Source organism: Chinchilla lanigera, unplaced genomic scaffold (genome assembly GCF_000276665.1).
Source record: "Chinchilla lanigera isolate Chin_1 unplaced genomic scaffold, ChiLan1.0 scaffold00108, whole genome shotgun sequence".
Classification (NCBI taxonomy): domain Eukaryota; kingdom Metazoa; phylum Chordata; class Mammalia; order Rodentia; family Chinchillidae; genus Chinchilla; species Chinchilla lanigera.
The window spans coordinates 4,544,068-4,571,513 of NW_004955509.1; the positions used below are offsets into that span (position 1 = coordinate 4,544,068).

At 38.2% G+C, this 27,446-nt stretch overlaps 1 protein-coding gene across 1 annotated transcript; it reads left to right on the top strand.

Annotated features, from left to right (window-relative positions):
- Window positions 1–1,400: 1,400 nt before the first annotated feature.
- On the top strand, window positions 1,401–27,446 carry Zfx (zinc finger protein, X-linked; the record flags this gene model as incomplete). The annotated part of the gene is given in 7 exon segments (XM_005407841.2): window positions 1,401–1,489; window positions 5,465–6,034; window positions 20,684–20,833; window positions 21,166–21,309; window positions 21,782–21,934; window positions 22,470–22,610; window positions 23,429–27,446. Coding segments are annotated over 7 exon segments (2,403 nt in total). The 3' UTR covers window positions 24,613–27,446.

Below are 27,446 nucleotides of genomic sequence, written 5' to 3' on the forward strand. Positions count from 1 at the left end.
GCCTTGAGCTCACTTTGTAGCCCAGGCTGGTCTCCTTGTGATCCTCCTTCAGCCTCCCACGTGCTGGGATTACAGGCGTGCGCCACCATGCCCGGCTATATTATTTGCTTTAATTTGAAGCAGCTTGCATAAATAATATGAAACATGCTACTTCTTGAGAATGAAGAGAACTCTCACAGCTAACATGTTGAAATTCCATTTATTATACAAATGTTGAATTTCTTACAGGGACATGGAGCAGTTTTATTTGGCTGAAGTGTGTGAGTAAGCGATGTGTGGTGGTGTCGGTAGGTGCTTGCAAGAATTGTAGGCAATACAGTGATCAAAAGGTAGTTTGGAGCCAAAATGAACTTTATTTGGAGGTGGCAGGGAGCCATGAACATTTTTGAGCAGGGAGATGATGTCACTTAGCTAATACTTTAGAACAATAACAGGTATTTCTGTTATTTGAAATCTCAATAAGCATGCAATCCTTAGATTAGCAAAAAATGTTAAAGATGAAAGATGCATCTAATACTTTTGGTTGGGTTGGATTAGAAAGTGAAAAAGCAGAGGGAACCCGATGACAGGTTATGCAGCACTAGAAGCATGAGCAAATGTAATCCCTGATGTCTGCTCTTGAAATAATAATTAAATAGTATTAATTAGGGGCTGGGAATTTAGCTCAGCATCACAGCACCTACCTGGCAAGCGCGAGGTCGTGAGATCGATTCTCCGTACCTGAAAAAAAAATAGTATTAAGTAATACATTACTTTTATTAGTTAAAGTTCTTAGGGTTCTTTATTTTTGGTGGTACTGGAGATTGAACCCAGGACCTTCATACTAAAAGCAACACCCCCAACCCCTTTTTAAAATTTTTTTATTTTGAGACTGAGTCTCACTAAGTTGCCTAGGCTGGGTTTGAACTTGTTGTCCTCCTGTCTCCGTCTCCCAGATAGCTACCAGTCTTCCAGATTGATTACAGGCATGTACTACCATGTTGGCTAAGGTTCTTTAAGTTTTATTATTTATTCTGGTTCTTATTGTAAGTTTTTAGTTTAAATAGAAAAGAATTAAGGTCATTGGGATGTTGTGCAGAAACCCAAAACAGGGATATAGGTGGGCCTCAGAGAGGTATAGAATCAGGAGCCAGAAAAGCTGTTGGTAGGCCTTCCCTCCCTCCTTTGTCCTCTTTTATTCTCGGGGCATTCACGTGGTTTTTTGTTTTTTTGAGACAGTGTTTCTCTGTGTAGCCCAGGCTGGCCTTCAACTTGCCATCATTTTCCAGCCTCTGCTGTTTTTGATAGAAGTTCATCTGCCACATAATTTGAGTGTCTCAGAAATGAAACTATATCATGGTGACATGTTTAATACATGATTGGAAACATTAATGCTTGGTTTACTTTTTTCCTTGATTTAGGAGCTGTGACTGATGAGAATTAAAGGCCATGGATGAAGATGGACTTCAATTACAACCACAAGAGCCAAACTCATTTTTCGATGCAACAGGTATAACTACTTGGATTGTTCCACTTTTTTTTTTGTTTGTTTGTTTTTTGGTTTTTCTCCGGTACCGGGAACTGAACTCACGACCTTGCGCTTGCCAGGCAGGCGCTTTGCCGCTAAGCTAAATCCCCAGCCCCCCACTTTTTTTTTTTTTAACCTTTGAGACAGGGTCTCGCTATGTAGTTCAGGCTGGCCTTGAGCTTACTTTATAGCCCAGACTGGTCTCGAACTCACAATGATCCTCCTGCCTCAGCCTCCTGAGCGTTGGGATTACAGGCCTGTGCCACCACACCCGGCCTGATTGTTCCACTTTTAATCTGCCACTTTATTTTTATTTTATTTTATTTTATTTTATTTTATTTTATTTTGGTCTTTTTTGAGATAGGGTCTTGTGCAGTTCAGGCCTTAAACTCATTTTGTAGCCCAGGCTGGCCTCAAACTCAAATAATCTTGCTGCCTCAGCCTTCCAAGTGCTGGGATTACAGGTATGTGTCACCACGCCCAGCTTAATCTACCAGTTTAGACTTGGTTAGCCTAAAAACTTACAAATTGCTAGACTCTTGATATTCATATTTAGATATCCTGTGCCTGGGATGTAGCTCAGCCGCACAAGAGCCTCCTGACAAACGTAAGGTCCTGAGTTCAATTCCTAGTACCAAAAAAAAAAAAAAGGAAGCACACATACTTAGATATCCTGTCAGAGTCTACAAATGTTAAAGTGAGCACATTATTCTCCACCTCAAAAATATGACTCCTGCCAGGCGTGGTGGTGCATGCCTGTAATCCCAGCACTCAGGAGCATGAGGTAGGAGGATCACAGCAAGTTTGAGGCCAGTCTGGGCTACATAGTGAGTAAAAGGCCAGCCTGAACTGTGTAGTGAGACTGTCTGAAATACACAAAATAAAACTTCACAACAGTTCTCACATTCTTGACAACATGGATTGAACATCTCTGACCCAAAAATCCAAAAATCTTTTTGAGTGCCATCATGACTGTCAAGTAGAAAATTCCACACCTGATTTCATGTAATGGGCTGCAGTCAAACCCAGGCACACTAAAAATATTGTATAAAATTACCTTCAGGCTATCTCTATAAGGTATATATGAAACAATGAATTTTATATTTAGACTTGGAACCCATTGCTGAGATTGTTCATTACATATATTCAGCTATTCTAAAATCTTAAAAGATCTGAAATCTAAAATACTTCTCGTCCCATCTCTTGGGTAAGGGTTACTCAGTTGGTAAAAGTAGCAATATTAAAACTTTAGTGTTTTCAGTTATTCTCATCTTGTGCAGTCCTGTTGGTTATCTCTTTAAAAATGTTCCTTGTTTGTATCTATTCCTCTTCTTTGTATTTCTGTCATGTAGACTCTTTTTATCTTCTTTTCTCTGCTGGAACTTTTGCATTATTTTCCTTATCCCTATGTCTCTTTTATCTAGCCCACTGGTAAGAGCACTTACCGTAACATGTGCATCATGTCACTTCTTTGTTCAGTATTACCCAGCAGATGACGTATGAACCCAAGGTCATCCACATTCTGACCTTGTCCTATGTTTACAGCATTCTTTCTCACAGGTTCCAAAAATGAACCTTTTGCGTCAGGAGGATGGTTTTACCTCACTCTCCAGAGCATACAGGAAAATCATATTCATGAAATTCTAAAAATAGAAAAAAGGGCATTCACAATTCTGAATTACTCATGGTTCTTATTATGTAACATTATAAAGTGATTATACTTGCTTTTATAATGTAAAATGGTTTTATATCATACTAACCTAGCTATTCTTATTTTATATGTATATATATAGTTTTTGTTTGTTTGTTTTTTTCCGGTACCAGGAATCGAACTCACGACCTTGTGCTTGTCAGGCAGGCACTATGCCGCTGAGCTAAATCCCTAACCTTTAACCTAGCTATTCTTGCAAATAAAATGTTAATGAGTTTTCTGTTGAGCTTTAAATAGATTGCAGCATATCAAAAACATAAATATTAGTGATTTTTAATTTTTAAACTGTATAGTGGGGGAGGGTGTATGTTTTTCTTAACAATTTGGAATAGCTTTTTAAAGTTTGGTTATTTCAGTTTGATAATGGCAAATGTAACACTGCTAATTCTTTCTTCATTGGAATATGAAGTATAATTTGCTTGAAAGAGACATCAAACTATTTGGAGAAAAATGTATAGTGTTTATTTGCGTAATCTTGTTGCAGGCAAACCTGGGACATGGGCTAAGGGTAGATTGAAAAGCTATTGCATTTCAGTCCTGCTTGTTGATACTTACGGTATTTGTTTATCTTTGAGCAAGTCACTTAATCTGCCAGGGCCTCCGTTTTCATATGTCATAATAATAATGAAGCCTCTCATTACAGTTTTTCAGAACACTTTCCTTACATTCTCATTTCATCATCACCACAGTCCTGTGAGGTACGCACGGCAGATACTACTGTCCTCATTTTGCTGATGAGGAAACTGACACTCAGAGGTTAAATGACTTGCCCAAGGTCACAAAACTATTAAGTGTATAACCTTTCTCTCTGATGTAGAATTTGTAACCTGTGCTCTTGCCATTAAATGTGCTGATGTTCATGTTTGTCAAATGGAGATTATAGTGATCTATCACTTGATGGTAGTATTGAGGATATTGGAAACAAATCAGTATATACCCTTTTGTAGAGGTTCCTTAGAAATTTAAAGCAAGTAGGCCGGGATATAGCTCAGTGGCACAGTGCCTGCCTGGCAAGTGCAAGGTCTTGGGTTCAGTTCCCGGTACCAAAAGAAAAAGTAGAAAAAAGAAAGCAATTAAAATGAGCATATTTTTTCACTATTTTTAGAATTAAAATAGGTATTAACTGACATTTCCTATAATTTTTAATATTTGTTGGCCCTTGATCATTTTTGTTGATTGACAAAGCCATAGGTTTCTCTGAGGGTCTGCCTGATTGAGTTAGGCACCTGCTTGGATTCAGTCTCACCTGAGTCACAACTGAAACACTAATCTCCTTAAGAGCTTCTCCAGTAATATTTCTATAAAACTTTCTTTGCTGTTCTCTGGGCCAGGAATCAAGGTACTGTTTTTTTAATTTTATATTTTTAGCAAGGATATATGCTTTTTATTCCCATTGGTGGACTAGAGTGAGGTTTCCTGGATTGTGAGGAACTTGCTTGGGAGTTGGGATCTACAAGGAGGGAGGAGGCAGAGTGCCCTGGTGAAGTTGGGGTAGGCCCACTCTAATTACCCTCACCCTTACCCACCCCAGCACAGTTGCACTTGTGTTTGTTTTATCCGTGGTGTTCTTAACTATTTGTCTTTCTCCCAAATTGTGATCTTCTATCACTGTTTCCATTTATACCCTCATCCTTTTATGTCCTCGAAATCAACGTGGAGTGTGAGGTTGATTTCCAAATTTCCACAGTCATAGATGGAGGATGTTGGTGGTCTGCTGTATCAGGGTGAAAGGAGAATGATGGAAGGAAGGGACAAAGCGTAAGGGAAGTACAAGAAGTACATGGGACAGATGGAAGGAAGAAAAACCGTGATTTGAGGCTAGGGAGATGGAGCAAGAAACAAAAGAAATGAAGAACACATGTAATGAAAAGAATAAATAGTACATTTGCCACCTGAAGTTACATTACTTACTTTTTATAATCATTCCTGAAATACCTGTGAATGAGTTTAATTTTAACGTGCCTGCAATTTTGCTTTCACAAATATTTTTCTTCTGCAACTGCCTGTTTTTTTGTTTTTCTAGTATATACATTTTTATTTGCTAATTGATTTGGAATAAATACACAGTGTGTTAAAAGCATCTTTTTAATTGATTCAAAGATAAATTCTCTTTTTTTTCTTTAATGTATCTTAATATGTGAGAACTGATGAGTTTACTGTCCTGGTAGAAATCAAATAACTCTTAATGTTAATTGAGACAGTGATAAATGCCTACCTGATATTTGTCCTTTTAATTTTTTTTTAAGGAGCTGATGCTACACACATGGATGGTGATCAAATTGTCGTGGAAGTACAAGAAACTGTTTTTGTGTCAGATGTTGTGGATTCAGACATAACTGTGCATAACTTTGTTCCTGATGACCCAGACTCTGTTGTCATCCAAGATGTTATTGAGGACGTTGTTATAGAAGATGTTCAGTGCCCAGATATCATGGGAGAAGCAGATGTATCTGAAACGGTCATCATTCCTGAGCAGGTGCTGGACTCAGATGTAACTGAAGAAGTTTCTTTAGCACATTGCACAGTTCCAGATGATGTCTTAGCTTCTGACATTACTTCAGCGTCCATGTCTATGCCAGAACACGTCTTAACCAGCGAATCTATACATGTATCTGATGTTGGACATGTTGAACACATAGTTCATGATAGTGTCGTAGAGGCGGAAATCGTCACTGATCCTCTGACCACCGACGTAGTTTCAGAAGAAGTATTGGTAGCAGACTGTGCCTCTGAAGCAGTCATAGATGCCAACGGGATCCCTGTGGACCAGCAAGATGATGACAAAAGCAACTGCGAGGACTACCTTATGATCTCCTGTAAGTCCTGGGGCACAGTGATTGTCAGAGGTGTTTTTGGAGACTACTTTCCTAACCCAAGTCGGGTGAAATTTTCTTGGCTGTGTCTGTACAATTAAAGTAAATCTCATAGACCTACCTGCACTGTTTTAGTATGAAGTCTGTAAGATATAACTCCATATTAAGCAAAGTGAAATGATGCCAACTGAGTTGCTTCTGTATTAAGGACAGAACAGAAAGATTAGATTTTTTTCAGTCTAGAAAAACACAGGCTAAAAGGAATAGAACTTCATAAAGTCATGAAGGATGTGATTAGACTGTTAGGAATCTCTATTAAACTTAAGAACCCTTTAGAAAATTATAAGGAGTTCAATTTAGAAAAATGCATAACCAAACTACTTACATTCTTGTATGCATATAGGTACAGGGAACAAACCACTAGACAGAGCCTGAAATGTGCACTTATGTTCTTGGGTGGACAGTACTGCTTATAATTTTTTTTTTTTAATTTGAGACAGGGTCTCGCTATGCAGTTCAGGCAGGCCTTGAACTCACTGTGATCTTCCTGCCTCAGACTCCTGAGTGCTGGGATTACAGGTGTGCACCACCATGCCCAGCTGTACTGCCTGTAATTATATGTAAAATATTGTTTATATATTGAACAGCATGGGAAAGAGCTCTGGTATAGTATTGAACCATTATTCTGAAACAGTATTTCAAGTATGGTGGGTTCATATTAGATTATAGAAGAAAAGGTGTTTTTGAGACACACCTCTAAATGTTTAACTTGGCATCTGGGAGAATCGCTGTGTCTTCTTACAATATATTTCTTGGTACCACTGTCATAGAGAAAATTCTAGATCGACTAGACCACAGTTCTGACCCAGTATGGGAATTCTTGTGCCTTAAGGAACTAAATTTCAAATAAGCAAAGACTCATAAAGTCTTCAGAAATTTACAAGAGTATTTTCTTACATACCTATTTTAATACAGGAATTTAATATAATGTATTGGAGTCTACCACCATTTTAGGAAATACCTTTTAAAAATTCTTGAGATTTTGGAAATCAAAGAATTCTTGCTGTAAAGAGGAAGAAAATACCTTCACTCAACAAGCTTTTGGGACCCCTATGTGGCAGACACTGTTGTAGATAGTGCAGGAAGGGGTATGCACTAAATAAGTAAGTACATAAAACTGTGGTCCAGGGGGCGCCTTCTAGTTTGCTGTAGGAGAGAAGGGTTGCAGTGTGATATAGAGGTGTGCCTGAATTTTGGGGGGAGACAGGGAGTAGCTGACCTTTGAAGTCAAGGATAAGTTCTAGTTTTGGATGTTGGAAAAGGGCACGAGTGGGATGAAGACATTCCAGGCAAGTGGCATCGTATGTAAAGGTAGGGGGGATTGTCCCTGACCTTTGCTGGGAAAGATGAAAACTTCAGGACGCACTTGGGTCCTAAACTTTTTGTTTAGCTTCTTAGAATAAATTTCTAGAAATAGAATTGCTCGATCAGAGAGTACAGAGATTTACAAGTTTGGTTATATTGCCTCAGTATTTTGTGTAATATGATTGTCCTCACTGTGAGACTCTGGATGGTCCATTTCCTTATGTTCTAGCCAACACCAGATGTTATTGTCCTTTTTTAGTTTTTGCCAGTCTGATATAGAAAAGTGTGATATCTTGTTTCAATTTTGAATTTAGGAAGATAATCTTGATAGCAGTGAGGGAGATATTACTGATAGAGATAGTTGAAATGGCTCATATATGAGATAAAGAAGACCCCAAGACCTTAATAGTAAAAGGGAAGGGAGTGGGGTAGATTCAAGAGCTTAGGAAGTAAAATGGGTGGGATTTGGTGACATAAAACAGGGATGGTGATTTGAGGGAGAAAGGTAATATAAGGATCACCATCAGACTTCTACACTGGGAGATTAGGTCTTGGTTATAACCCAAGAAGAATAGGTTTTGTGGGGGAAAAAGATTTAGAACTTATTAAAAAAGCTTGAATGCTTGCTTGGGACAGTCTGGTGGTTCTTTTTTTTCTAGGCAGTTAAAAATGTGAATTTGGTGTTTTTGAGAGAAGTATGGCTAGAGGAGAAGTTTGTGACAATAGAGTAGAGAAAATATTCTGCGTAGAAATATGGTAGACCCTGGAGAATGCTTGTTAGACTAACAGTGCCAAATATGGATTTTTCGGGTATCTTAAGCAGAGGAAGCAATCCCATGAAAATCAGAGTTTTGGGAAGAGGAAATGGAAGAAAAACCTTGAGAGTGTTTTCAACACTGTCAAAGATTCAGAGAATCCCTACAAGTATCAGCCACTAAGGAGAAAGCAGGTTTTTATTGGGCAATTAGGAAATTATTGGTGTCTAAATTAGAAGAGTTTCAGTAAAGCAGTGTGAGGGAGGAGATGGAAGAGATGAATTGTAATGGATTGAGAAATTTGTGGAAGTGGAGTTAAGTGAAGCAGTTTGTATAGATTGCCATTTTGGTTGGTGAAAGGACAGAATAAGAGTGCAGCTTTTCCTGATTGGCTGGGTGTTGAAAGCATGTTGAATGTGCTTATAGATACAGGAAACAAGCCACTGGGCAGGGGAATGTGAAGATGAGAGAGGGCTGACATCTGGAGCAGGTGGCAGAGAAGAAGAGACTGGGGTTCAGGGCAGCAGTGGGTGGCTGTTAGGTGAGTGCTGGAGAGGGAGAATGGAGTCCTCTTCTCTGAGACCAGAAAGTTAAAGGAGTATTTGAATGCTGGGAGCTATTTTCTCTGAGAAGCAGGTTCATCTCCTAATGTAGAAGAGCTACAGAGTTGGGTAGAAAGCTGAAGAACAATGGTAAAGGGCTGAAAAGTTTTAGTCTGATGGGGAGGGGCCAGGACAGGAAACTAAGATTTGTTAGATTACTGAACTGCACTGAGCAGCCAGCTGAGATTGGGAGTCTGTAAGACATACTATTTAGTGTGCATTTGTTCTTTTTAAATAGCACTCTCAGATTTTCTGTCCTGAGACTGTGCAACCCAGAGTCAAGGCTAGAGGAAAGAGAGTTGTGCTTATTCAGTTTGTAAGGGGAAGAGGGTCTGGTGAAATAGTGGAGACAGCCCTCTTGCCTCTGTGCTTTCTGCCCTTTCTGCCCTTTCTGCCTTCCTAACCACGTTTATAAGGAGTAACATGCAAGGCATTGCCTTGACCTTTAACTGCACACTAGCCTTTTGCCTTTATTACTCTTATAGGAAATTCAGCCCTCAAAAGAAGTCATTGAAAAAAACAACAAGTTGTTTAGTGATGATTGACACAGCGTAGCAGGTTTATAGATTGCATTACAGAATCCAGATTTACTGAACTGTCTTGTCTTCCCTGCTGCCACCCACCCCCTTGTGGTACTAGGGATTGCATCCGGGGACTCTCACGAGCTACATTCCAGCACTTGTAATTTGGAGACAGGGTTCCTTTGCATTGCCCAGGCTGGCCTTGAACTTGTATTCCTCCTGCTTAGCCTCTCAAGTTGCTGGGATTATGCCCGTCTAGTCTTAGAAAGTTTTCATGAAAATATAATATATACTCATTTTTCTTTTAGACCCTGAGTTTCTACTAATTTATATAGATTTTAATATTCCTAAAGAAGTAAATATAGATGAATATAAACTGCTTTAGTGGTGTATTTTTTGTATATTTTTATTTTTGATATCACAGATTTTATTGGTACACTTGACGTAATATATTTACTATGATGTATTATTTTCCACGTATTTATGTATTTATTTATAGATTAATCTTTCTGAGACAAGGTCTCGCTGTGCAGTTCAGGCTGGCCTTAAGCTCACTTTGTAGCCCAGGCTGGCCACAAACTCTCAACAATCCTCCTGCCTCAGTCTCCTGAGTTCTGGGATTACAAGCGTGCGCCACCACGCCCGACTATTTTCCTTTTAAAATGTCATATACAAGTTCAGAGAATACATATATTTAAATGTACACACACGCTCTATGTTATTTTCTTATTTTACTATAATGATTGGATTGTTTTTCAGTTGGATTCAGAGATAGTGGACTTTCGGTAATATTTTTTGTCTTCTCTATTATACAGGCATTCCTGGACTTTTTTTCTCTTCCCCTCCGTCATTCCTTTCCCCCTCAAAGTTATGATCAAACAATCTAATTTACTATTAGTTTTGGAATCACACCAATGGATTGTTTTGGAATTTGGCACTTCTCCTTTCTGTCTCCCAGCAAGAGACTTCTTTTATGTTGCATTTTAACTTAAAACTTGGAATTGACTTCATAGGTTTAGAATTGGCAGGGGTTTTGTGGTAAGGGTATGGAGGAAATATAGTCTAATTTCATCCATCGTTGCAGAGTACTGAGACGTCATTATCAGCAGTCGGCTTTACTACTTTCCATAATATGATGAAAAATGTATCTCTGAATTCCTGTGATATTTATTCAGTAGTGACTTTTTAAATTTTTTTAAATTTTTTATTTTTTTCCGGTACAGAGAATCGAACTCACAACCTCGCACTTGTCAGGCAGGCGCTGTGCCGCTGAACTAAATCCCCAGCCCCCAGTAGTGACTTTTTAAATTAAAGAACATAATTGAGCTCTTTCAAAATTTAAGTAGCGCCTGATGTGCTGGGATCTGTAATCCCAGCTATTTAGGAGGCTGAGGCTGAGGCAGGAGGATCACAAGTTCAAGGCCAGCCTGAGCAATGTAGCAAGACCTTGTCTCAAAATAAAAAAAATGAGGGATGTAGATCAGTGGTAGAGTACTTGCCTAGGGTATGCAAGACCCTGGGTTAAATCTCCATCACTGTAAAAATTGTAAAAAATTCTAGTAAGTAATTAAATCTAAGATTCTAATAAATAGCTTTTATAATATCTTTACTGCCCATTGTTGCAGATTTTTGTCCTTTAAAAGTCCCACTTAAAGACTATCATGCCCCTTAATGGTAGCCCGTCCTACCTTGTAGGGTGTATTTTTTTCTTTCTTTTTTTTCTTTACTCCGCCCAAACTTGCTCTGTAGAGCCTGTTCTTCCCCTCCCCTTCTGTTTTTTCCCCTGCCTTTAATAAATGTGAAACTATGCCACTGTTACACACACACACACACACACACACAAACACATACACAAATTTTAACAAGTCTCAGTTGAAGTGCTGATGAAGTAGCATCATTCTTTGTAGTATTATAGTGTGTATAGACACGTGCTGTTTGTCACAGTATAGTTGCCTTTGAAGTCAGGGTGACCTCTTTAGTCTTTGCATACTAGATGTTAGGATTGCTTCTAAGTTGATTCTGTATTTCTTGAGGACAAGAGCTATTCCCTGTGTCTTAGCTGCTTACCCATGTTTCTCATCCAGCCATTTGGGAAGTAGATAATTTGTTGAGTAAATGAATGTTATAGCTACAAGTCTGCATTTTGTTTTTTGTTCCTCGCCTGAGGTTTTAGCAATGCATTTCTTCCCTACCAGTAGCTACTGGCTTTTACCTGGTTCTGGTCAGGTTAGATATGGTGGTATTCTTTGTGGCCCTTAGGAGTTTTCTGGCTGGCTGAGCAGTGCAAGTTTGAATTGTTACTTAGGTTGCTTCTTAGTTCCCCTTTAATCTGATGCAGCTGCAAGACTGTCCTAATCTCTTTGCAAGTAGTCTTCAGCCACCTGGAGTTATACTTTGCAGTTGGGTAATCAAGAAGCCATTTTGTGAAACAACAGTGTGTGCAGTAGAGAAAGCTGGAGAAGGTCTGGTGAGGATGAGTCAGAGACTGCCTTTCAACAGCTGCAGGAACAGAATATTCGTTGGGTACCTCTGATAGTAACATGATCTGTGAGATGTCAGTTTTTAGGTCTTGTTGACATTTCCCTTTTAATTAGAAGTATTCTTTTCTAACCCTAGATTCAGTTTAAATGTTGAAATAAACTTTTTGACAACAGCTTTATTGAGATGTCCTTTATATACCATGTAGTTCACTCATTTAAAGACTGTGTTTTTTAGTATAGTCAAAGATGTACAACCATCACCACTGTTTATTTACCACTTTTTTTTTGTCTTTTTGAGACAGTGTTTCACTATGTACTTCAGGCTGACATCGAACTCACTTTGTAGCCCATGCTGCCCTCGAACTTGCAGCAATCCTCCTGCCTCAGCCTCCCAAGTGCTGGGATTATTATTTACCACTGTTAAAGTTTTTCATCACCCCAATGAGAAACCCCATACTCTTTAGCTATCATTCCTACTAACCCTTCCCATTCCCACTATGCCTAAGCAACCACCAACACTAAGATTAATGAATTAGGAGTTTTCAGTATAGTGTTTAGTGTGGGTATTGATTAGATTTATACCAGGAATAAAGCAGTCAAGGCAAAGATGTCCCCCTCCCCCAGGAAAATGAGACTGGGAAAAGGTCTGTATTTTGAAACTTTACAAGCAATTTGAGCTTCAGATTGGCCTTGTGGTTAATATTTAGTATTTATCTGCTGAGACCTAGACAGAATTGGCAGTCACCTTGCCCTTTGAACGGATGATACAAGAGAAGTGGATTAGAGCAGTAAAGAGCGGTACTTCTGTAAAGAAGCGGGGATGTTAGGGAGAAATGCAAATGGGTTGTGGTAACAGGTGGGCTTCCTTACAGGTAGGTGGGTAGTGAATCTTTTTTGGTTGTTTGACTTCTTTCAGTGAAGTAAGAAAGGAGATCAGCCAGGCATGGTGGCACATGTCTGTAATCCCAGAACTTAGGCTGAGGCAGGAGGATGGCCATGAATTCGAGGCCAGCCTGGGCTACACTGTGAGTTCAAGGCCAGGCTGAACTACATAGTGAGACCCTTTCTGAAAACACTGGAAAAAGAAAGAAAGAAAAAAATGAAGTCAGCAACAGTGGCCAGAATGGGGAGGTGGTATTAGATTTGAGGGGAAGAGAGAACCTGGAAAAGGGGAGAATGAAAAAAGGTCCGCTCTAGGTTCAGAGTCATGAATTTAAAGCAAAACCATAAATGGGGTGTGTGGTGTGTTTTTCTGACTGGGTTTAACTACATAGCTGCTGGCAGAGGCAAAAGGCAGCCTGCCAGGTTTGTGGCTCTGTAAGCCTTTGTGATGGAAAGAGGGTAGGGCAGGAGACTGGGGAGACTGGAGGGAATGGGATCCTCTGTAGCATTGAGGTTGTTTTGTTTTTGAGTTCAGGTGAGTTCTGATGTAATACTTTTTGTTTAAAATGCTATAATATCCACTTTTATTTTTAAAAATCTCTGTTCAAGCAGGGTGTGGTAGCATATGCCTGTGATACCGGCGCTCTGGGAGGCTGACGGAAGAGGATCGCGAATTCAAGCCAAACCTGGGCAAATTAGTGCTTTTGGGAGACTTGTCTTGAAAAATAAAAAGAGGGCTTAAGATGTAGCTTAGTGCAAAGGCCCTGGGTTCAATCCCCAGTATTGATAGTAAGACTAAAACAACTAACTCTGTTTATTCTTTGTTTGCCACGTATGTAAATGTGAAGAAAAATGGCTAATGATCTGTAAGTTCTAACAATCCTTGTGGGGGTAGGGAGTGATGTGAGAATTTGAACACATTTTATTTTCCTTTTATACTTTAAAAATACATAATAGGCCAGGGATATAGCTCAGCAGCACAGCACCTGCCTGGCAAATGCGAGGTCCTGAGCTCAATTGCCAGTACAAAAAAAAAGTACAATTCAACAAGCAACCTAAACAATCTTTTTTTAGCAAAGTTGAGGAAGTTGGGTGAATGGATGTTTTTGGGGAGACAGAACTCAGGCAAAGGCAGTTTGGTCAGAGGTTTTGCGCTTGCCAGGCGCGCACTGTACCGCTGAGCTGTATCCCTGGCCCTGTGTGATTTGTCTTTTATTAGGAAGTGGGTTTCCCTTCTGTGCTAGAAGATTTAGGTGACTGGATCCTTGCCTTAGGAAAGCTGACTAGGGGCAGTATCTAGGGGTGTTTGGTAGGAAACCTGGAGAGAGAGAGATCAACCAAAAGGCAATTCTTTGTTACCTTGGGGAAGACAAATACAACCTGATCTTGAGAGATTAGGCAATTTGAGTAAATGAAGAGATAGTCTAGAGTTTGCAGGGAAAGAGCCAGAATGGTAAAAATGTCTCTTCATGATGTTAATTTAGATAAAATGCAATTCCGTGACTCTCTCTCCCTCTCTCACACACACGTCTGTCTATATCCTTGACAAAACTGTATGTGGTCAGAAAATATTTGCTGTTATTATCTGTCGCAATCACCGTTCCTTATCGTAAAGTTTCTTGCCATGAGATTATTTTCTCTATATAGGAACTGTTTCAGCCTACTAATTAAAAAAAAAATTAGATCAGCCTTCCCTTAAGTGGTATATCCTCCTGCCCTGTACCACCTGCCCTATAAGTTTTCCCAACCAGAAACTACTGGGTTTGCTGAAATCTTAATGAACTGTATTTTTAGATACCACAGTATCTATTAGCATTGCAAATAATCATCCCCTAATTTACCGTCTTAAGGAAGCTGTACTGAAGCTTCCTTGAAATGTAATATGCCTCTATATTTTGGTATTACTGAGGTTATTGGTAAATTAAAGTTTTACTTCAGTTTTGAGGTTTATATAAGACTTGATGAAACTGTGATGCCAGTTTTACTTTTTAAAAAAGGAATAGAAAAGGATGGGAAAGAAATGTACTAACATGATAGAATTTCTGGCTGGTTTGATATAGATAAGTCCGAGATGAAAATAAAGGTCTATGTTCTAAACATAGACACATCCTCACCCTCTCCTGAACCCCTAAGTAGCTCACTGATTTTGGACACGTCATATACCACTCAGAGCCATTATTTCTTTATCTGGAAATGATGAGAATCAAATGAAATAAAAACTATGTAGAAACACTAAGGAAATTGCAAAATGCCATGCAAATAGTAGTTATTATTAGAAGTAGTCTTAATTTCCAAAAATTATGCTCTTCTATTTTGGAGAGGCCTTATTCTAAAGCTCTAGTTCTTCATTACTACATTAGAAGAAGGCACTTATGCAGAAATCATACATATGATGACTCAATTTTGTTGAAGCCTTCTTTATCTGTTTTTAGAAATTCAGTTTAATGGTAGCTTTAAAATCACAGTGAAATTCTGATTACTTAACAGGACCATCAAAGTGTTTTTTTAAATCAGTTCTGTAATATTTCAAATTCAGAATAATTTCATAGGTTGAGTTAGTAGGGCAAGTTCTCAAGGTGAAAATCCGAAGGTGAATTCTACTTTTGTCAAATAATACAATAGCTTTGCTATCAGATAAGCCCATGTAGTTGAGGTACTTTTCACACACATTTATGAAAGCAAACGTATTTTACTTCAAGTTTTAGGTAAATGTATGGCATTTCACAAGTTCTAACATGATTAGAATTTTCCCATGAGAGGTTTTATAAGCGCACTGATAAACTAACCTATGCAAGACATACATGTTCTTTGTAAACACAAGGACATTTGATTTTTCCAGTACCTATTAGAATCAGTTTTGACAAACTTTACTAAAAGTTTATACCAGCTTGATTAGAGTTAAACTATTCAGAGATGAGTTTTTTAAAGGTATAACTGATTTAATTTGGACTCTTCTGACTAGTTTGGTGAGATCTTCATCCAATACTGCTCACTTCGAAATTCCAAAATAACCTTGGCTCACTTAGCTGGGTATGTCATAAAAATACCTTTCCCCCTACAAAACATTTTTTATAAAGCATAACCTAGATACTTTAGTTGTGTTTAGATTTCAAAGAATCTTTTTTTTTTTTTTTTTTAAATGGCGGAGTTTAACCAGCTAGTCTTTTTGTACCTTCATGTCATTCTGTTTGTCCTGGATCAGCTCATTTTCTGTAGCTTCTTGGGCTTTTAACCCAGCCTGCTCTTCTCTCACTGTACTTAAGTCTTTACTTCCTATTTCATGTCTGCAATTGAAGCCACTAGCCATGGTCTCCTCCAACTTTGTGCATTTTATTGTAGTCTTTCTCCCCTTTCTTGAATACAACAGAGCTGTATTCTTATTCCCATTTACCTCCTCAAGTTTTGGAAGGATAGAATGTTTCTCCTTTTATTTGAGGAAAATTCCTTCTTCTTTCCTCCTCGTTTCATATACAGTTTCCCTTTCCCTCTGAGATCTAGATCCAGAGATTGTACCATGTCCTCTGACTTTAGCCTCTGGCTTTCTAGTCGCTCTCCCAGACTGAATATGCCTGAGCATTTTTATCAGTTGAGCAGGAAAGTCCTTGACCCTGCAGCCTATTCTTACTGTTGCCCACTTGCTCTCCTTTTTAAAACTAGACTTGAAATTCACATCTTTTGTTGACTCCTCAACTCCAGTCTGACACCATGCAGCCGTACCTACACTGCTTTTCACCGGGAATGTTGGTAACCTCGGGTTGCCACAGTCATTGCGAACATTCCTTGACTTGTATGCCTGTTGCATTTACCACTATGGGTTTCACTAGGATTTCTACAACTTTTAACTCTCTGCCTTCCTTCATGCCCTTCCCCCAACTTCTCCAGCTTTTCCTTCTCAACTTCCTTTGTGAAAGAAAGTCCCTCCCTAAACTATAGCCTTCCCCAGGACTCTGTCCTCAACCCTGTCTTACTTCATACTGCCAATTGTTCGTAAGTGATCACAGCCTTAGTTAATACAGAGCTGATGGCTCCCAAATCTGTGTATCACCTTGCAGGTTTCAGACCCAGATACTCAGCAGTTGATTTCACATCTCAGTCATTTTTGGAACCATTCTGAGCATGTGCTATTGCCGTGCTCTGCCATGCTTTTATAGACCGGGTAATGAAAATACAGGTTCTGTTGTATCAGTTGGTAAAGAAAGAGGGAAAAGCAGATAATAGCATGATGAGTCACTTACTCTGAGAGAAGCAAGCAAGGAGTACTGAGGGCACAGCGTGGGTGAGGAGTGCACTGGATGTGAGAGCTTTTGCGGTGGTTATCCTTGGGATGTTAAAGTAATTAAACATTCAGGAAGAAAAGTCCTTTTCCTCGTGTCTCTTACATTTCTTATCTCCATCACTCAGCCTCCTAAATCAGAAACTCCCAACCAGGTCCTGTTCATTTTAGTCCCAAGATAGGCCTCAAGACCAACCCTCTTGCCCCTTCATACTATTTCTGTCCTGATGCGAGGTCTTGACATGTGGCACCTACCACCTATGTTATTGCAGCAGACTCACAAGTGGTCTCCCTGCTTCATGTCTTTAATCCCTTGCACCCCTGTCTTTCCGAGGCCATCAGGATGGTATAGCAAAAATGGGCATCGATCTTGTCATTGGCCATCATCTGCTGCTTAAAAATCTTCTGTCATCTGCAGCAGATACTCTCTAACCTATGATCAGAATCCTAGGGACAGGGTGCCTCTAAAACCACCTGTATATATCAGGCTTATCCCTGCATATTCTGACCTGGTAAAACTGCTTTTTTAAAAGAAGTACCCCAAGCTGCCTTTTTTTTGGATGCCGGACTAGGATGAGAGACTTCTAGCCTACCAGGGTTAAGTCTAAGCTCCTCTGCCAGGTGCACCAGGCCCTCTGTGACCTGGCTTTGCCTTAGCAGTTTGCTGTGTTTCTCACCAGGCCCTGTGGCATGTTTTACCTTCAGCCCCAACAATATCAGAGGATGTGTTCCCATAGCATAATGCCATTCTTTTTAAATTTATTTTTCTTGTGTCTCTCTCTTTTTTTTTTTTTTTTGACAGTCTTGCTATGTATGCCAGGTTAGCCTTGAACTTACAGTGAGCCTCCTGCCTCAGCTTCAGCTTCAGCTTCAGCTTCAGTCATGAGCTGGAATTATAGGCGTCTGCCACCGCGCCCAGCAGCATCATACTATTTCTTGTCTCTCTACTTTTGTCCCTACTTTATTCTATACCTAAAATCAGTGCACTTTTTCTCAGCCTGAATTTCATGTCCTTCCTTTGTTTCCATGGTAACTGTCAGTGCACAGTATGGCACTGACCAATCATTTCTGGCTCTAATCCTTTTCTATGTTCCATATCAATTTATTATTAAAGATTGCATTAGAGAGTTCAATTTTAATATCATCTTGTGTGTAAACAAGCTTTTACTTTTTCTTCATAAGTGGTCTTCATTTTAACTTTAAATTATGTAAGGAAAAGTTGGATTTATCAATAAGGGCATTTGTAAGTGGCATGTTTGGTTTTGAAACCAAATGTGTATTAAAATATAGCTTTCTGTATTGTTACTCTCCTACAATCTTGTTTTGAAATTTTATACCATTGTTTTTATTTTTTCTTTTGTTTAAAATAAAAATAAAATATAGCTTTCTATTTAATGATGTTATGGTGTCAGAAATAGACTAAAATTACTACTTTCAGTGGCCCATTACTACTTTCTTGGCTCTTTGTATCTGAAGTCAGCTGATTAAATTTTATGATTTTTATGTAAATGACATATAAGAAAGGTTTGGGGATGGTGTTTGCTAGCAATTCTTTGTAATTTATTTGTGATGCGGGTGGTCTTGATTCTCAGTAAGTCAGAAGCCAAGTTGATAAATTATTACTATATTTTTGCTTTTTAATGTTGGCTTTTAAGATACTGGATTCATCATCTTGATGTTCTATGTAAGAATTTTGATTAGATAAGTACAATTTTTGGATCTGATTGAGAGCATGATAGGACTTTGCAGAAGTATCAGTTCAAAGATGTTGAAATGTCAGTTCCGTCTTGGCTTAATGAGTATAAATCACACAACAGATGACAATGAATTTAAAATGTTACAGTGGTCAAAATCATCACCCCCTGTCCTTGATTGCAACACTGACTCGGCTTGCCTGAGTCATGAGCACATTCATCTGATTTTCACTAAAAGCAAGCATCTTTAGATAGTTGAACTATTTATTGATTTTTTAAAAAATTGCATTTTGCCTCTGCCAGTTTATTTCTTTTATCTTCCAAACTCCAGAAATTGACAAACTAGGATTAATGTGGTTTGAGATTTGAATTCTGTGACTCCAAATAAGTTACTCAGCCTCTCTAATCTTTGCTGTGTTGTAAAATGTCTAGAACACAGTATCACCTCCTTCATAGATTTGTATTAAATATTACTTTGGTTACTTAGTAAATGGTAGCTATATTCTTACTACATTTAAGAATAACTGTCTACTCATGCTTTCCCATGAGATAGCAAGCTTCTGGAATACATTTTTCTTATTTTTTATCTCCAATATCTAGCATAAAATCTAGTTGTGATTCAATGTTTGTGAATTAAATAAAACATAAATATCCAGCCAAAAGGAAAACAAATATATCCAGCAGAGGAACACTAGAAAGGGAACTAAAAGGGAAAAGAGAAATTGCAAAGGTTTGTTGCAGGTACTGAAGACAGGCTAAAGGAGCTTTCCTTCCTGGGCCTGGCCCTCTTCCTCTCTGCTTGGTCTCAGCTGTGCCAGGCAGGCCAGCAGGGCTAGAGTGGAGAGAACTGTTTCTTTGATAGACTCAGCGTTCATGAGGCTAACTAACTTTTGTGATAAATTGTCCTGGGTGCTAAATTTTCATTAATCTTTGCCACACTTTCTGTTGTGCTAGGGATGCTCATAATAGATTAGATTAGATGCTGTTCAAGAGTAGTAACTGTGGAGCCTGGGGATTTAGCTCAGCGGCACAGCGCCTGCCTGGCAAGCGCAAGGTCGTGAGTTCGATTCCTGGTACCGGAAAAAAACCACACACACACACACACACAAAAAGAATAGTAACTGAAGTAATACATATAAATATTTTTCAGATTTATTTTTTATTAATGCACGTTAGCTAAACATAATGATTACATTCATTGTGGAGAATTAGTGCCTGTATGTAACACATCTTTTTTTGGAGGGTAAGGTTCAAGACAGGGTCTCACTATGTAGTTCATGCTGGTCTTGAACTCACTATGTAGCCCAGGCTGACCTCAAACTCTGCAGTGATCCTCCTGCCTCAGCCTCCCAAGTGCTGAGATTATAGGCGTGCACCACCAGGCCTAGTCATAACACATTTTAACTCTTTTTAAACGAGCCCCCCTTGGTCCCTTTCCCATTTGCAAAAGATCTATCCCCTTGTTTACTATTCTCTTTTATTTTGCTTCTTAAATTATATATGCTTTGGGGTTTTTGTATAAGAAAATGCAGTATTTAAGCTCATGAATTTATTTCACTTAACGTTATTTTGTCAAGGTATATCCATTTTCCAACAGATGATTGGAAAGATACCTAGAAGTGGAGTTGCTGGGTTTAATAGAATTTCTACTTTTTTTCTTTTTTGAGGAACGTTCATACTGATTTCCATAGTAGTAGTACTAGTTCACATTCCCACCAACAATTTTAGAAAGGTTCTTTTCTTCCCACAGCCTTGCCGCTGTTTTAAAAGCATATCTTTAGTGTAGGAATGTTTTTACCTATGGCTTAGCAAAGGCTAAATGTATTCTTTGTTACTTACAGTTGTGTAGGTTACCAGGAGTTTTCTCTTTGTGCTGTACTTTTTACTTTAGTGCCTGATCCCATTTTGAGATGTCTTTAGAAATGTCTTTATTGAACCTTCTACTTATCTAGGTAAAATCACCCAAGTTTTTGTGAATCAAATTAGAGATTATTTTATAAAAAGACTTCAGAAAACAGTAACATTTTATGTAAGTATTTTCTGTTAATATTTGTGACGTGTTTGTTTCCTGCCTGTTTAGTGGATGATGCTGGCAAAATAGAACATGATGGTTCGTCTGGAATGACCATGGATGCAGAGTCAGAAATTGATCCTTGTAAAGTGGATGGCAACTGTCCTGAAGTCATCAAGGTGTACATTTTTAAAGCTGACCCGGGAGAGGATGACTTAGGTAAGAAAAAGCCTTAATTAGTACACTGTGTATATCCTGATCAAATGGTTCAACCCGGTTACTTCTGTGTTGTTTAGATCGATAGCATTTGAAATATTTTCTGAAGATAACTTTTAAACAAGAATTCTAAAGTAACTGAAAACTACAAAAAAAAAGTAATTTTTAAAAAAATATACAGGGGCTGGGGATTTAACTCAGCGGCACAGCGCCTGCCTGGCAAGCGCAAGGTCGTGAGTTCGATTCCCGGTACCGGAAAAAAACCAAACAAAAAAATATATACAGTACAATGAAGTTTTCAAATAAACCCGTGGACCTGCCTTTTTCCCTGATAGGTGGAACTGTAGACATTGTGGAGAGTGAACCGGAGAATGACCATGGAGTTGAGCTACTTGACCAGAACAACAGTATTCGTGTTCCCAGGGAAAAGATGGTTTATATGACTGTCAATGACTCTCAGCAAGAAGATGAAGATTTAAGTAAGTAGGTGGTGAAAGCTTTGTGTGTCCATAACTCTTTCTCTTTTTTGAATGGCCAGTATTTGAAAGAAACAAGTAGCATCATTGAGATTGTTGCACTGCCATATTTAGAAGGAACCAGAATATTGCTTTAAGACGGGTGTGGTGGTGCATGCCTGTAACCCCTGCAGTTGGGAGGCTGAGGCAGGAGGATTGCTATGAGTTTGAGCCTGGGCTACATAGTAAGTTCAAGGCCAGCCTGAACTACATAGCGAGACCGTGTGTCCAAAAAAGAGTATTGCTTTTAAACCAAATTGGCAAAAGCTAAGAATTGAATGAATGATCCATTCAACAAATATTTATTGAGTGCTTACTACACAAAGGCTATGTTCTAGGTACATAATATTTGGACCTTTTGTTTATTAACTGAATTCAAATAAAAGTATGTTTCCTGTAAACCTGATGAGAAAAGTCTTTACAATTTACTATGTAGATGTTGCTGAAATCGCTGATGAAGTCTATATGGAAGTGATTGTAGGAGAGGAGGATGCGGCAGCGGCGGCGGCGGCAGCAGCTGCACATGAACAGCAAATGGATGACAATGAAATCAAAACCTTCATGCCAATCGCTTGGGCAGCAGCGTATGGTAAGTCACAGAGTGGGTCTTAGGATTGGTTTAACTGGTTTTTGGACATGAGATCATGATTAAAAAAGATGTCTGTGGTCTTAGGTTTCAGAAAACTGAAATATGAGTACCTTATTAGGGTTATTTGACTGTCATGTAAACAGGAGAGGAAGATTATAAAGTCTACTTTTTGTCTTTATTGTTAATGGGAATTTCCTTCATGTTTATATTACTTAGAAGGAAGTACTGCAAGACATACACAGGCTTTCAAGTTGAAACTTTTCATCTTGATTACATCTGGCCCATGACTTTACAGTTTTGGGAGACAACAAAGGAGCCTGTGGAGAAAATGCTGATACGTTTTTAGCTTTGGAAACTAGGCATTTCCTACTGTCCCGCCAAAATGAATGTGCTCATAAAATCCATTACCTAGAATGGGGAATTTCTGTCATTCATGAGTATCATGGCTTACTTTTTTTGTTGTCATTAGTAAAAGAATTTCTAACTTTATCATTTATAATACTGTATAATTTTGTTTTTTAATGCGTATTGTTAGGTAATAATTCTGATGGAATTGAAAACCGGAATGGCACTGCAAGTGCCCTCTTGCACATAGATGAGTCTGCTGGCCTCGGCAGACTGGCTAAACAAAAACCAAAGAAAAGGAGAAGACCTGATTCGAGGCAGTACCAAACAGGTGAGGGTGCACAAATTCCATGGTGCAGCATGCTCTGCAAGCTCTCAGAGGAAGCTCTCAGTATGTGTCCACAGGGGTGTCGCGATGGCATTTTAGCTGCTAGACCACATGTAGCTTTTGTGTATTGAATTTGAAAATACAGTTTTCAGAATTCAGTGATATTCATGAATGATTTCCTTGGATGAAAAACAGTAAATAGATCAAACATGGATGAAAAAATTCAAAACTTGGATGATTTTTATGTGGAAATGAAAAGGAATTCCTCAAATGGGTTATAAGCATTTACTTTAAAAAATATATTTAAAGAGCCAATTATGTTAGCATGAAGCAGGCATAATTTACAGAGCAGCAGGATAAGTACTTCAGTGCATCTGACATACTTCTGTCTATTCTTGCATATGGATTTGCATATTAAAATTTTTATGGGTGTATTTAACATAAATAATGTTTAATAACCAAAGCAAGAATTTTGATTATAAAACTTTACTTTTATGAATAAGTTCCCAGATTTTTAAATTGATAAGGCTTTAATCACTAGTTCATAGAAGTCATACATTTATTCACTAATCTTGTTAAGTTCGAGGGAATGAGGTTGGTACAGTCCTACTGAGTGAAGTTTCCAGACCAGGCTCTCATTATTTATGACTTAAGTTGCTATATCTCTTATGTTGAAAAACACATAAAAGGAATGTTAAATAGCAAATAGCCCAACTTACAAGTCGTTGACCAGTGGTGTTCAGAACACTTGGTAAATATTTGAAGCAGCTGAAAGAGAATTTGGTTTGATCCCTTATGCTCTCTTTTCTTGTCCTTCCTAGCAATAATTATTGGCCCTGATGGACATCCTTTGACTGTCTACCCTTGCATGATCTGTGGGAAGAAGTTTAAATCGAGAGGTTTCTTGAAAAGGCACATGAAAAACCATCCTGAACACCTTGCCAAGAAGAAATACCGCTGTACTGACTGTGACTACACTACCAACAAGAAGATAAGTTTACACAATCATCTGGAGAGCCACAAGCTGACCAGCAAGGCAGAGAAGGCCATTGAATGCGATGAGTGTGGGAAACATTTCTCTCACGCTGGGGCTTTGTTTACCCACAAAATGGTGCATAAGGAAAAAGGAACTAACAAAATGCACAAGTGTAAATTTTGTGAATATGAGACAGCTGAGCAAGGGTTATTGAATCGCCACCTTTTGGCAGTCCACAGCAAGAACTTTCCTCATATTTGTGTAGAGTGCGGTAAAGGTTTTCGTCACCCATCAGAGCTCAAAAAGCACATGCGAATCCATACTGGGGAGAAGCCGTACCAATGCCAGTACTGCGAATATCGATCTGCAGACTCTTCTAACTTGAAAACACACGTAAAAACTAAGCATAGTAAAGAGATGCCATTCAAGTGTGACATTTGTCTTATGACTTTCTCAGATACCAAAGAGATGCAGCAACATGCTCTTATCCACCAAGAAAGCAAAACACACCAGTGTTTGCATTGTGACCACAAGAGTTCGAACTCAAGTGATTTAAAACGACATATAATTTCAGTTCACACGAAGGACTACCCCCATAAGTGTGACATGTGTGATAAAGGCTTTCATAGGCCTTCGGAACTCAAGAAACATGTGGCTGCCCACAAGGGTAAAAAAATGCACCAGTGTAGACATTGTGACTTTAAGATTGCAGATCCATTTGTGCTAAGTCGCCATATTCTCTCTGTTCATACGAAGGATCTTCCATTCAGGTGTAAGAGATGTAGGAAGGGATTTAGGCAACAGAATGAGCTTAAAAAGCATATGAAGACACACAGTGGCCGGAAAGTGTATCAGTGTGAGTACTGTGAGTATAGCACTACGGATGCCTCAGGCTTTAAGCGACACGTTATTTCCATTCATACAAAAGACTATCCTCACCGGTGTGAGTACTGCAAGAAAGGGTTCCGAAGACCTTCGGAAAAGAACCAGCACATAATGCGGCATCATAAAGAAGTTGGCCTGCCCTAATAATACTTTTACAGGCAATTGTAGAGATACTGGCCTTGACGCAGGAAATTCATTTTAAAGCCAATCAGTCTAGTTCACATACAATACTGTATATTGATTTATGCTGTGTACAGATAGATTGTTGCTTCTAGTTAACTTTTTTTTACATTTTGTTCAGTAGTGTGTTCTGAATTCTATTCAGTTTGTTTAATAAATGGGGAAAAGTAGCAACAAGCTAGTTGCTTTTAATAAAGTAATCCTTGATTCTATACTGAATTTTTCTATCTTAGAAGTTTTATATTTATTTAAATATTTACCTTGCTTACCTTGATGGTACTCTTCTAAGACCATTTAACTTAAGGTAACTTTAGATTGGTGACTCTGAAAGTATTCATGTTGATTCATTTTTTTCCCATAAATTTCTCACAATAAAATTGCCAGAGATACCTAATATGAATGGGAGATTTTATGGTCAGGTCTCATGATCATAACATGGAAGTCATTTACTTATCTTGCTTAGTACTTTTAGACATGCAACAAGGGAAGTTTCCATTTGAGCTTTGAGTCCCTGGCATGCTGAGTAAAGAGCAGTGGCTGGGCTTGTGTTTACTTTTCATTTTGTTTAGCAACAAAGTATACTTCTTTTTGCTTTCTTTGAACTATTTGCATATTCTGTCAGCATAGCAAACTTTAAGGAAACCTTTCTGGAAAATTTTGCGTGGTCTTGTTGTATTTTGATTATTCTGTCTGTGCTGCTTTGTCTGGAATGGTTGGTTGTGTGCTGCAAATGAAACTTACTGAGGACTGCATTTTGGAATCTCCTGGAGGTGACTTGTGGTTCATAGGATCTTTTGCAACTTTATATATGTAAATGTACTCTGAATTATATATATACACATATATATAACATGTATCTGTGTGTGTATTGCTTATTTTACATATTTATACACACAACCCCAAGTAGTAGTTGTTTAAAATCTATAATGAAAAGTATTAAATTTACGATAACATGAAAGATCCAGGGATGCATGAGAGAGCATTTTGTAAGTCATGCTCTTCAGAGAGACTACTCAGGTGAAGAATTAGAAGGAAAATAAGGACACTAGTATTTTTAAAGAGTAAAGGTATTTTCTTTTAAATATCTTTGATAATTGAAAAATAATTGAAGAAAATAGAGGTTAAGATGTTTTTAGATAGAATGTTTTCATACAGTTTCAGCTCCATGCCTTTATATTTTTCTGAAAAGCTAGTGAGCATCGAGGCGTGACTCCCTCAGTTCTCTTGGAGCAGCTTAGTGAGAACTCTCTGTCTCACCAAGTGAGGGGGACGGAGAGGAACGATGGCTCCATGGACCAGAGAATCGGTGCTAATTATGACTTACACTTGGCAGGTTCAGCGTGCTCTGCTAGTTACTAGACAGTTTCAGTTAGCAGGCTTGAAAAACTTAACAGTCAAGTTGGCTTGGATTAGGAGATAGAGGTGTGTTCCAAGTGCAGAAGGAAAGTCTGAGGCCTTATTTGGAACCTCACCAGGTCTTTCCATTTTGTTTTTCTTTGAGAGTTGGCAGTTTTAGTAACACGTAGGTTGGAACCAGTCGTACATTTGTGTGATGAACTTGGTTAATTACGATTTGATTATGGTAGGGCGACTCTTAAAGAACAAAAATCCGTTCATGGGGTCCCTGGAATTGGCTGTTGGCACATGTGTGTGACACGTCAAGGGGGCTTTAGTAATCTTCTCACTCGATAGCTGCCTTGCCACCTTGTTATGGTGCTCCATCCCCTTTGTGCCCTTAGGTTTTTATCTTTCATCTTTCTCTTTGCCATCAATATTTGTATTCAGAAGTTAGATTTTTAGGGTTAGAAATCTAAATATTTGGTGTTTGGCAAGCCTCTAAAGTGCTAGATTAATTTAGTCTAGTTCTAAATCAAGTGCTTTAGGCTGGTATGAACTCCAGCCTAAATGCCAGTCAAACCAAGGCATGGGTTTCCCTAGCCTAACCCGTAGGGAATTCCTGTGTCCTTCTGGCTCCCATAATGTGCTTTTTTTAATTAAAAAAAAAAAAAAAAAAGTAAAATTCCATGATTCGTTGCCCTGCTATTCTTGAAAGCTCTGTCTGTTTTTTTGTGAGAACCTTGAAAATCTCCCTTTTTATTTTCCCCAGAAATACTGTAAAACACTTAAAGTAAAAATTTATTAATTTTGAAATGACCTATACAATTGATTCAGAAAATATAAATGGGTCATTTAACTATATTTTTTTAAATAAACTGAAAGATAAAGAACACAACACTTTACACACTTTATATTTCTCTTACATAACCTGGAATCATACACAGTTGTTTTCTTTTTAAAGCACAATATTGAAGCCTTTAAAAGGTATTTAAGGGTTTGGTCAAGTGAATATAAAATGTATTTGTCTGTATAAAGAGAAAATTAAATTGTAGTCACTGTTATGTACTGACATTAGTTACAACCTAGTTTTAATTCTTAAAACAATTTTGATTAGCAAAGCTAAACAAAAATGGATGTTTCAGTTAAATGTTTTAAAGAGGTACAGATTTTTACAAGGACATAATATAAGTTATTGTTCTGTAGAAATATCCTATTAAATATTGTATGTCCCTCCCTCTGTATACTTTGTAAAAAAAGTAAAATACATAAAAAGAAAATCATATAGGGATGTGTGACATTATTGTAATTGTGTACTTGAGAATGTGCAAAAATAAAAATCAGAATATTTTCCTGTTAATGAATGTTTAGTCTATTTGATACCAGTACTAAGTTAATGCCTTTCTTAAGAAAAAAATTGTACAGTTTTTGTAAACCTAATAAACATCAAAAGCAGTGGATTA